This window comes from Gymnogyps californianus, chromosome 19 (assembly GCF_018139145.2).
Source record: "Gymnogyps californianus isolate 813 chromosome 19, ASM1813914v2, whole genome shotgun sequence".
NCBI lineage: Eukaryota > Metazoa > Chordata > Aves > Accipitriformes > Cathartidae > Gymnogyps > Gymnogyps californianus.
This window is the reverse complement of record NC_059489.1, coordinates 6,648,910-6,661,450: the sequence shown is the minus strand read 5'-3', so window position 1 is coordinate 6,661,450 and position 12,541 is coordinate 6,648,910. Positions and strand designations below refer to the sequence as shown.

General features: G+C 41.6%; 1 protein-coding gene across 3 annotated transcripts in view; it reads right to left on the bottom strand.

Annotated features, from left to right (window-relative positions):
- SPAG9 (sperm associated antigen 9) overlaps window positions 1–8,882 on the bottom strand; it is a 61,871-nt gene extending 52,989 nt beyond the window's left edge. For all 3 annotated transcript variants that reach the window (XM_050908469.1, XM_050908467.1, XM_050908468.1), the window contains exons 1-2: window positions 8,540–8,882; window positions 1,887–2,007 (exon numbers count right to left, since the gene is read on the bottom strand). In XM_050908469.1, coding sequence (XP_050764426.1) covers window positions 1,887–2,007; window positions 8,540–8,845 — 427 coding nt within the window. In that variant the 5' untranslated portion in view covers window positions 8,846–8,882. The remainder of the gene's footprint in view (window positions 1–1,886; window positions 2,008–8,539) is intronic.
- Window positions 8,883–12,541: the final 3,659 nt, after the last annotated feature.

Here is a 12,541-nt window from a genome sequence, read left to right as displayed (position 1 = left end):
GGTAAGTGCAATTTCTATAAGAGAAACTCCAGGTATGCTGCCACATACATGGCCAGGAATCCAAATGATTTTTCTTTTTTGTGCAACTAATTTCTACTTTTTATTGTATTAACAGAAAAAGTAATGGCATATACAACATGATGCAGTCTTGATGCTATAATCCTGTTGTCAGAGTACAGGGTCTCCCATTAACAAGTTGTTTGCACTGTGGGCTTAGAGCACAGGCGTTCTGGAAACAGTGTCCTTTGTTACCAAAACAGACCACTCAACTCTTGTTCCAATGTTTTCTTTTCCCCTCTTCTGCTGTTTTTAAACACACACACATTTCCATTCACAAGCATCATGGCATTTCTGACACAAGTCTCTACAATATGCTTCACGATTATCCATTTTAGCTTGACTTGATGTATAAAGATACACTCCTGGAAATCAACCATCCTGCTTTTCACTAAAAAAGACTGCTTGAAGTGTTTCTCCATCACTGTCTGTACAGAATCCAAGAATATTTTAACTGCAATGGACCTGAAGAAGTACATGCCTCTAAGAGTTGCCAATAGCATTCTAAACCATTCAAATTTCAGAAAGATTCAGCTCTGCATGCCACCCACATTAATCTTAACACTGGCGCATTAATACTTCTACCCTGCTATAGACTCACTCTTGCCACTGAAAATTAAACTTTACAGGAAGATTATTATACCTTAAGTTGAAAGAGAGAGGTATAACTTGTTGCGTTATGGGCAGGAAAGGTGGCCAAATAGAAATAAAGGAAGAATAGTGAAAAGGGGCTATTTTAAAAACTGGCACTCTGCTTTTACAAACTTATCTTATCTCAACCTTATCAGGCTTGATACAGTCCTACTTTACATTTCTGCATGGCCCAGCAATAAAAGCTGTATATTAACTGATAGACATGCTAGTCTCACGTCAATAGAAGTTAGCTTAGAAGCTTTGACAAAATGTTCACGTTAATTCACGTTGATCATTATTTCTACGCTGTGCTAAAAAGGTTAAATGAAAACAAAAATCATAACCATCATTGCATGTTTAACAGACTCACAGCAAAAAAAAATTAATCCATCATTAGCAGCATAGGTCTTTCATCTTAAATTTAGACTGCGGGGTGGGGGAGACGAAAAGAGAAGATTTCTGTGGGTTTGAGTATTTTTTTTCCCCTACCCTTTACTCAACTAGAAGCAGAAAAACTGGTGATCAAGTTTCATTCAATAACTATGTACCTGGATAAGAAGTTGTCCAGCAGAATGTCTAAGCTACAATATAGTCACGCTGTAACTTTCAGTATTTCAGGAAAACTGATCATTATCTTTTTCCAAAACTTACAGAAGTTTTCGTAAATTACACAGAACATATCTAAAAGTGGAAGTGTTCTTCCTTAACTCTTTTCCTGTAAAAACTAAATGCCTCATAGAAATAAATAATTCAGCAGAAATTATACAAAAGGCAATGAGAATCAGCATCAATGGTATTCTCATCCCAGTAGTGCTTCTAAATCCGAAGAATACATTTATTTTTAGCACAGACAACAGTTTAATGAGAAGAAAATTAGCTTATTTTATGATCACTAACAAGGGAATAAGTTCTAAATATCTCCTGAAAAAGTTGCTAAACATGAAAATAGCATGGTCTAAAAGGAAAACAAAACAACAACTAGGATACCAGAAGAATCAGATTAAGTCACAAGCTTATATCTAATTTGTTTGCCTTAATTCTAAGGAAAACAAACTTGCACAAGAGTTAAACCTAGTTATCTGTCAAAATACAGGAATCGGATAGCACAGATTTTTAGCATATGTATTATCATTTTACAGAACAAAATTTAAAATGTACTAGTATCACTTAAAGGGAGTGCAATATATTTTACTTACTTTGATCAGCATAGTTTTTTGCTTTTAATTCAAGCTGTCGAGTTTGCGATTCTAATGCTTCCACTCTGGTCTGTAAGTCCTTTTTCTCTTGTTCTTGAGAATCTTCAAACTCGATGAATTTCTAAACAAAAAAAGTGAAGTTAGACTCAACAATTAATTACAGATTTTTTTAAAAAAGCCTGAGCAAAGTTCTTTCTCCAAAGAGAAAGAACAGATATACAGTCATTCCTAGATTCGTTTTTAAGAAGACTTTCACTTCAAGCAGCATGTAGGAAACAACATAGCAGTCCTTCACAGCAATGAAGGGTGCAAGCAGGTTTCCAAAACAGAACAGACCTACAGCCCACATTTAAACATGAAGGACACTATTTTAGTCCAGTATCCATCAGCCAAGCGTCCCACCTAGGTTGCTCTGTGTAATCCCTATCAACTAAGTGCCAACTACTTCAGAGAAGCCTGCTTGGGACTAACATAAATATGAATGATTTCTTTCTTTCCCAACCTCTCACACGTGCCTGCCAACACTGCATGTGAATACAGAGTGTCTTGGTATCCTTAGATTTGACTGCACATCGGTGAAGCATATCTTCACCTGTAAGCCACGAAGGTACAGCCACTGCAGTAGGGACACACCAGCAATAGTGCCAACCAAAATTACACGCTATTTTTTCATTCCCACCAAATTTCTGTTATCATTTGACAGGTTATAAAATGCTCAGAGTCTTCATCAAATACTTAATAACCATCTTCTACAATCTGTCAACTGCACAGAAAACTATTTACGGGCACTCTGTAATTGTGCTGATCACCATCATCTTCTGCTACCTTGGTTTACCAGCATTGTGTCTCACAATATTCTGGAGTTCACTGATGCATATATCAGTGTTTACATTTTATAACACTAAAGTTACCAATTCATCATTATAGCAGTTTTAAAAGCATGTTTTTTGCTATTTATCTTAACCAAAAACTTAAGGAATTCAGTGTGTACTGGTAGCACAAAGAATACTTCTAATAGCCAAAGATGTCTTAGGTCATGTAGTACTCTCTAGTCTGCATTGCAAAGAGAAGGCAAGGCCACAAACACAAGTTACCTAGAAGGCCCATCGTTCAGGGAGGAAAAGCGTACCAGAAGCCTTTGCAGAAAAAAAACCCCAAACATCCAAGACAGCTAAAGGGTCAGAAAGCTGCAGCTGGGTACCACATGGAAGCAAAGAGACAGAGGAGGCAGCAACTTAAAAACAGTAATGTTACAGGTGATTTGAATATAATTTTTTCCTATGTATTGCTAGGAAAATTTAGTGGGAAAAATATTTCAAATGCTCACACATCAACTTCTAATAAGCTACTAATAAGTTTTAGCAAATGCGGTTTATAGCTTTTACAAACTTTATGAAAGGAGCTTCAGTTTAGCAGGGTCATCAGAAGAAGTTTTGCTTAAAAATTACTTCAGATGTAGAAATGCATCAAAATCTATGAAGCGGAACAAGAGTTCCTTTCAGACAAGCTCTCCATGGCTATCACAGGACTAGGCATGGTGTTCATATGACTGTGCTTGAAGCTATACCACGAAACATTGAGAAACAGCTGACAGTAACCCAGGTAGCACTGCTTTCGGTCCTGCGATTTAAAATGAGTCCTCCCGCTTCATAAAGACAGATGTGCAAAAGTCTTTCTACTCCCTCAACACAAAGTTTGAGAATATTGATTCATCAATGTAATACTGAAAAACCTCAAACTTTAAACTTGTTTCATGTCTCCTTTGTAGTAAATGATACAAGAGTTTTGCCCCTTTTATATTAAAGATTCAAGTAATGTCTGGCTGATTCTTAGCAGACTCCCTTTTTAAAATGGGCTTCAAAGTTTGACACAAATTTGGCACTGGGGCTAAAGACCAACATGGTTTGTTACATTAAACATGGGAAAACATGAAAGAAGAATTATAAAACTGTAACATCTTTGTTTCATTGCTTCGCTGATGATTTCCCGAAGTCTGATGTGTCTCATAACTTGCAAAATGCCAGTGAGAATTATACTTCTGAATAAACAGCCGTTCAAAGCCATCAATGTCATTGTTACTCATGAAACTAAAGATAGATATCATTTTGTATTTCCTCTCAAGGTCTTCAACTGCAAGTATTAAAACTGGTTTTGTATTAAACGGTTTTGTTACCTTCCACTAGTTTACCTTCATTTTGTTAAAGTTAGAATTTAAGTTACATCTATTCAAAGCATTTTTATAATTAGAGCTGGGTAATTTTTTTTCCTCTGCTGAAAACTATACCTGATCAAATCATGGATTAAGTAATTTAGACTTTGAATGTTTCCATTTGGTATCATCTCTCCTTCCAGCGATAGTATTAACACAGGCGGAGCCCCAGGAGATTGATCATCTTGTCCTGACTAAGCCTGCATGACTATGATGGAAGGCCTAGTCAGATAAACCACCACAGCAGCCAAGGACAGGCTGAGCGCTCGTATTAAAAGATTTTTTTTTTTATTTACTTTGACAATACACTCAAATATTGCACATCTTCTGCATTGTTTAACATAAATGCAGCAGCATATGTAGGAACATGTTAGCCATTCAATATATGGATACTAGATATTCTTTCATTTCAACCCAAGCTACTGGTTACACAAAATACGGAGGCAGACAAAAATCTAGCTTTCCTCATTTTAAGTGACATCCTGTCTAGGCCACAAAGCCATATCTTACAACTCTAACAAGAAGTGAGGTTTTTTGGCGCTTTTTTTTTTTTAAAGAACAAGCTGAAGGACACCAACACATCTTCAAAACAATCAGACCAAATACCACAAGATTACAGAAGATACAGCTAGAACGGTCCTTAAAAGGTCATCTTGTTTCAAGGCTCTGATGCTTAGTGTTGATGTCTGGATCCTAATTTTGATTAGGATATAATGAGGAGTAAGCACAGGATATGATGCACACCTCCCTCTGCATGTGCCTACTGCTGAAATCCACCCAAGCCTGTGATACCTTCATAAACTATGTTTGGCAACTCCCATTTAATCCTTCCCTTTTTCTCCAGGCAGTATCAACTATGTCATTTTAGACACACATTTGTCTAACCTGTTCTTAAAGACCTCCAATAAAAAGTATGAAAAAGTACTTCACAAATAAGATTCAGAAGTCTTTGTGTAATCAATTTTAAGTCTACCTAAAGTTTACAGCAATAATCATTGCAATAAACATGAACTCAGACTACACAATGCAACAGCACAGCACACACATTTGGAGCCCTCTCTCACGCCTATAACCATTTAATCACTTAGTAATACAGTACTAGCCAAATGAAACATTTTTTCCTATATTTATGTCATCTTCTGTTTCCTTATATTTTAACTTGTTTTCCCGTCACATGATCCAGGTGCAATACTAAGCATATCTGATGTCAGAGTTCCACCTACTTGACAGTCTTTATTACCTTATGGCGTGTCCTTCAGTAACTTTTATTGCAATGATGCCAGCTTTTCAGTCAATGGCATGTTCTTCCTGGAGTAGGCAGAGAAAATTAACTACGAAGCCAGCTCAGCTGGACTTGGGGTAGAGAAAAATATATGTAACTGAAAACAACCTAGTAACTTTTACAGTATTTTAGCAAGCTTTCTGTATAATGGATCTCAATTTTGTTCTCTCATAAATTAAAAATACTTAAACTCTTACTACAGAGTGTTTACTTAACATACAATCCTAAAGAAAAAAGTTAACTTTGGGAACAGTAAGAAAAGGCAGCCATCAAGTTCACACTATTACTTAAACTAATTTTCATGGTGGTAAATCCTTTTTCATGGTTGCAAAAGTAGCAACCATGTATTGAACAACAGATTTCAAGAACAGCTTAATCCCACCAACAGCAGAAAAGCTAAAAAATATTAGACAGCTTGACGTGGCTAAAAGGAGTAGATTTTTATTGTGTTTCCAAGTCCACACAAAACACTTTCTGCTAGCCACACACACCCAGGTATGGAGCAGTATACTTCTACAGAAGTAAAACTTCTTAGTTTATAAAATAGCAGAACCTCAAATCCTTCTTCCTCTCCCACTTCTTTGTGGCAGGGCATGCTGCCTAACATTCACTAAGTGGGAAGATAAGTTATGCAGAACTGTAAGCAAAACAGCAGAATAGCTGGTTCCTCTATTTCTTTAGCTATATCACAAAACATACCATGTTAAGTCAGACAAGTGACTTCGTAGCAACTAAAAAGATCATGACTGTTACCTAGAGGACTAGACAAGTAGACCCAGAACTTCTGAAATCATCTTTTTTTTTTTTTAAAGTTACCTTAACCAAAGTTGACAGGCAACAACTTTCAAGGTGTTTCTTTAGTAACACTTTTTAAGTACAGGAAATAAAGGAGGCAAGTTAGGACAACGGTGTAAGGAGATTCCTATTCAAATAGTAAACTATTAATAATCATCAAGATACTACTGCAAATAATAATTCCTACAACAGCAAGCAGCAAGTAAAAGAAGGTATGTTAATTTTTCAGGACAGTCAGAACAGATGATACAGAATATTGAACTTAGTAGCTCAGAATTCTCCATTTTGCCATCAGATTACACAAGCAACCTCCACAATGAAAGGAAAGAAACACACTAAGCCAATAATTTGTTGTCCAAGAAAAATAGTGCTATATTTGTGTTCCCTCCTTTCGTTTCAACCATACTGCACCCATCAGATTATCTCAACGTTAAAAAAAAAAAATGTTTGCAACAATCAAGTCTGAATAAAACACGTACCTCTCATGAACATACCATGCTTTATCTATGACAGACACTTTCACATATGTACAGCATAACTGACCTCAGCACATAACAAAAAGATGACTTTTGCACTTACAATCGAAAATACGGTCTTTGGTCTAATTGCACTTTGGAAAGCATCAGTAAGCTGTCTTGCAGCAGGAGTACTAGTTTTAGCCCGCATAATGCTTGTCCCCTCAAGTTAATTTATCATGACACAAAGAAACGGAGATCGCAGTGAAGTACACTACCAACCTAAGTACGTACAGCTCCTGAAGAGCCACAACAACACAATTAGCACTGTACTCTATTCCATCATATTGTTATCATTTCTGTTCTGCTGCCCAAGGCCTGCTTTTTTCAATCTGGCAAATGCTGCCTGCGTTTCAAGCCTGATTTTCTCATGAGTTAGTGCAGAAAATATTTATCAGTCCCTTCCTCTTACTCTCTTAATAAAAATAAAATACGTTTTCTAAAAAAGCCTTTTACATGCAGCTTGTGTCAGAACTAGTGATTAAGTCTTTATGGCAATAGTCCCCAGACTGAAGTCCATAAGGCATCGTAAAACTACGTGTTTGACAAGGAGGATGAATGCTCTATTGGTCCAAGAGTTGGGGGACACCATTTACATTACTTTGTAACAAACTACCAAAGTCCTGGAACAATTTGCAGACAACATTTTGCACTCACTTGTAGCGATAATGTATACAAATATTTGTACAGGGCTAATATTTTTCAAATTAAGTTTTCGTTGTCAATATTGTCTTCACCCTCAGTGTCGTCGTTCTTCTGATTTTTGGAAAATTTAGAAGGTAAGCACAACCACAGAGATAAGCACAGGATACGAAGTCTGGAAATAGACTTATAAGATGGCTTGTTCTATTGCAGATAATGCTGTCAATCCAATTTCCTACAGGAGTCTGGCGAGACAATGAGCTGGAGGAAGTTACCCTGCACAGCCACTTTCTATTGTATTGCTTTATAATCTCGCAGAAAATAATGCTTCACAATAAATGCTTATTTATGCTGAAATAACCCTTATATATTTTGATCTCAATTTTTGTAGTAACATCCAAAGTCAGAGTTTATGTCACTGAACAGTCTGCACCACCTGTTGCTGACTGCAGCTTTTATGCACCAACTCTGAAGAACTTCAGTCTAGATAGCACGTATTTCCATATTTTTTGGAATACATTCTTACTATTTTCTGTAAATACCCTCTACAACTGATCTGAAATGGACAATCCACCTCCTGCCACTGAGAAAACCCAGAGGGAAAGTGAAAGAGCGGAGCAGTCAGTACATGGTTCCATGTTTGCTCTGCAAAGCAGTGCTGCTTTTCTTCCATGGACCTGGCGACTGGAAGACCAGCGCTTCAGAGCGCGCTCAGAGAGTTATTTAAGAGTCCTCCAGGAAGAGCCACGGACTCGTGGACACAGGCGACAGAGCTCTGCCATCAGCTGCGTTCCACGACCACACGACACTGCCCAGAGCAGCAGCACCCGCCCTCCGGGGCGCTGGGGGCCATGCAGGCAGGGACGGAGCGCTCCCTGCCTTCCCTCCTCCCAGAAACACGTCGCGACCTGAACTCGTCACCCGGCGGCTCCCGGCCCCTCAGACAAGAGCCCCCCCCGCCCCGGGGGCCCCCCCCTGCGTGGGAACCGGCAGGAGCCACCGCCGGGCCGCGGGGCACCCCGGGCCCAGGGCCGCAAGCACCCCGCCCTCGGCGGCCCCGAAGGAGGCGGCCCGACCGCCGCCGAGGGCGCAGGAAGTCCCCCCGCCTCCCCGGAGGAAGGCCGGAGCCGCCGCCCGCCTCGGGAACGGGCCCCCGCCCTCCACCGGCTCCGCTGCCGCCTCAGCCCCTGGGCCCGGCGCCCGCCCTCACCTCCTCGGCCTGCTTGCGCAGCGCCTTCTCCCGCTCGTACTGCGTGAGGAGCTGCTCGTTGTCGTCCCGCAGCAGCTCCAGCTCCACGCTGGTCTCCTGGCTGTGGGCGCACACCGAGTCCAGGTTCTCCAGGACGGCCACCACCAGCGGCATCAGCTCGGCCACCACCTCCTCGTCGTAGCGCCCGATGAGCCGCTCGAACTCGCGGTAGATGGAGCCCGCCAGCCCCGACACCCGCTCCGACATCATGGCGGGGCCGGGGCCGCCGGGGTCCTCCTGGTACACCACGCCGTCCGCCAGCTCCATGGCTGCCGGCGAGCGCCTTCCCTCTCGGGGCCCGGCGGGGCGGCAGCAGCTCAGCGCGCTCCCGGCGTCTCCTCCTCCCTCTGCGGCGGGGCCTCGCCTGCAGCCCGGGCGAGCGGGAGGCGAGGGGGGGGGGGGGGGGGGGGGGGGGGGGAGGAGAGCGGCCCTGGCGCACGGCACTGACCTCACCCGCCGCGCCGGGGCGGGGCCGCCGCGTCACGCGGGAGGAGCGGGGCGGGGCGGGGCGAGCCAGCCGCCCGCAGCGGCGCGGGGGCGGAGCCTGGCGGTGAGGTCAGCGTGGGCGGGGCCGGGGCGGGAGAGCGGTGGCGGCCGCCGTGGCCCGTGGTGTCGGGCCTGGCGTTCCGCCGGCGGCGGGTCCCGGTGCCTGCGACGCGTTGCGGGTCACCGGAGCAAAAGCCGAGGCGCCCGGCGTTGGGGGGCGAAGGGCTGCCGGGCCCTCCGGCAGGGCGTTCGCCGGAGGGGAGAGGTTTAGGCCGTGTCAGTAGCGGGGCGGGGAGCCGGCCGGTTGGGTTGTGGAGGTGGAGAAGAGGCGCTGAGGCCCACGGGCCGAGCCCTGCGGGGAGCCGGCCACCCGTGGAGGCAGCCTCCCGTGGGGCCGGGGCAGCGGGCTGCGAGCCCAAGGGCTTGCACAATTGATTTCTTTGAATAGAAGGTTTAAGGAAATGCTATCTAACAATTCACGTGAAAGCGTTATTATTTATTTATTGCACCCACAGAGGCATAAATAGATGAGGTGATTCATTTAGGGATGACTGACAGAGCTAAAACTAGATTTTAGGACTGTTGGCTAACCTCTGACAGCGAAAAGCCCTTTTACTTCTAATGAGGTCTCCAGATAAATTAATATCAGAAATCCTGTTTTATTAGCAATAACACAACTTAGAATCTTGCATTTGCTAAGACAGATAGCTTTTCCTAGGATTTAGAGCAGTGAATTCCATTCTGGATCATGTGTTTTGTCATGGGAATAATGTGAGCTATTCTAGACATGGATGGTAAATTTGAAAACGTCTACTGAGATTGAAAAGTTTCAGAGTTCAGTTGCTTGACATCCTTCATTTTTATCATACAATTCATATTTGGGGAAATCACTATTTTTGATTAAGTAAAAGTATTTCATGTACGAGGGAGCTAAGGAACCCGGTGGCCCAGGGGCAGTATAGGAACAAAGAAATGAGTGTTTTAAAAAATGCAAAAGCTTGGTAAGTGGTAGAACTTTTAACTGGTGATTGCATTAATTTCCACTGCAGAGCAGTAGAGGTTTGCACTGTATTGTTTTCTCTCATTTGGACTGATTCTAAGACAGTAACTGTGCTTTACATGCATATGCTGCGTTGTCTTTTTATGTACTAAGCTAGTGGGTCTGCGCAGGAATGACAAAGAAGAAAAGACTTCAGCCCCATATATTGGCTTTTCGTGTGAGTTCTGTTTAGACATCATCCTCCTAAACTAATATTTAACATAGTGTGGCCAGGGCATAGGCAGTTAAAGTACAAATTTATTTAGAAACATGGCAAAAGGAAAGAAAAGCTGTTTGCCTTTTAATTATGGCAAAAAAATTTAAATCATTTTAGCTAAAAAATAATTTAAAAAAAGACACAATGTGTACTTTCCTACTCGCACCTCCTCAAGTGAAATTTTCATTTTAAATTATTGGAAATGATGCCTATGAAAAGGTTTTTTTTTTTTCATATTCCTCTTCAGCAGTTGTCCACTGAGAAAAAATGCAACTTCTCTGTGTTTGCTGGCTGTCTGCCATGGATTACAATCTTTACTTGATGCAGGACTGTTGAGGGAAGCCGTCTTTCAGAATTTCTCTCTCCCTTTAGGTCGTACATAGTTTCCCATTTGCCTCAGTTGTTTGTATTGCGGAAGACACTGAGAGCCTTTGGGGTAGGGGTTATTGACTTGTGGTTTTTTTACTGAGCCTGAATAACTCTTGTAGGAAGACTGCAGACAGCCAGAGTTGAGAGGTAACTCCGTTCTGCTCTCAGGACAAGGTTGGCAGGCCGTACCTAATTGCAGCAGACTTTTAACCTACACCTCACCACATTATTCATGCATAATACTGCATAATGTGAGGACAGCTTTAAACAACTGCAGATTATTGTGAGGATAAAAATACCAATCATCTTGAATTGTAACAGAGATCCTTTTCTCTATGTAGAGTTTTATAGTTATTGCCATCATACTTGGCAAATTGCACAAATACATTAGCTCAAAAGACAGACGTTAGTTCTGACAGACGGCAAAATTGGTCAAGGTGTCTGCTGACAGCCTTTAAGGGAGAGGGTCTCTGAGGATATGCTATTTTTATCCTGTTTCTATTAGCAAAATGGATAGATGTGGTTTTCTTTCACAGCTGGAGCAAGTCCATCGCTGAACAGGCAGGCTGTTGCCACTAGAGTTGCAGTCAGACTGACGAGTACAGGTAGAAGAGAGCCATTTGTGCTCGTGTTTTATTTCTAGTTACCTGGGGGTTTTCTAACCTGGATAAATGAACTGTTTAAAAAGATGAACAATAGAAAAATTACCTGGGAGCCAAGTTTAGGTGGTGATAAAATGTATCTTATTGACAGTCTTACCACTGTGATCATGGTTTATGATGTGCACCTCGCAGTCAGTGTGAGATCAGAAACTCAGGGATGGATTGAAAATAGAACAAGTTATGGAACTACATCCTAGTTGCTTGCCAGATTAAGGGACCTTGATGACCTGTCAATTTAGTAAACTAATCAAGCATATGAAACAGCACAAAGAAACCTGATAGTATTGTCTTTGTAGCTTGAAAGCAGTAGCTGTCTGTGGTAACTACTAGAGTAAAATGCAATTGACACTCTTGGGGAAAGAACTGCCTGAAAAAGAAATTAGTTTTCTGGATAATAAGAAAAATTATATTCCCTATCCCTAGAAATAACAGTTTATTTGAAAGTAAATTGATTTGCAATTTACCAGGGAAGAAAATTAGCCCTTGAATCGGTATGGGGTGAGAAGAGCTTAACTGGGACTTGACCCAGAGGAAGAAATTTTTGTAAAAGCTTAATTCTGTGGTGGTTTATATCTTAAAGTGCAACAGAAATCAAGGTAAAAACAGATAAATGATAGCAATGCTTAGCTAAATGAAGAGTAGTATAGCCACGAGCAACAAAACATGTCAGACTTACGAGTCTGGTTATAAGGAGCAAGAAGTGCCCAGCACAAAATGTGAGTCCCGATGAGAACTCCCCAAATGGCCTGAGTGGTACAGATATAGGCTGTTACCCGAGATCATTATAAAGCTGGGGCCAAAACAGCAAAGCTAGGAGCTATGTTTAAATTCTCCTCAAGTTTGGAGACATTCACAGTCAGTCTTTTGCCTCAGGCCTGTTTTAAAAATCTCTACTGGTTTTAAGTAATGTGTAAATGGCTTGAGCTCAGTAATTAGTTCACTCACTGAAGACTTTGAAGGTCTTTACTTTCTCTTCCCATGATCAGTCCATTTTTAGGAAATTATTTGTCTAGACTGTCTACTTCTTTGCATTTTAGGTAAACATGTAATTTTCAATGTAATTTAGTAATTTTGGTAGAATTTTCAACCAGCAAAAAAGCTGCTCATTTATACAGTAAAAATAACAAGGAAGCATACCTCTGTGGTGTTTCATGTACTACATAATGTGGAACATGCTCTGCTAATCATGG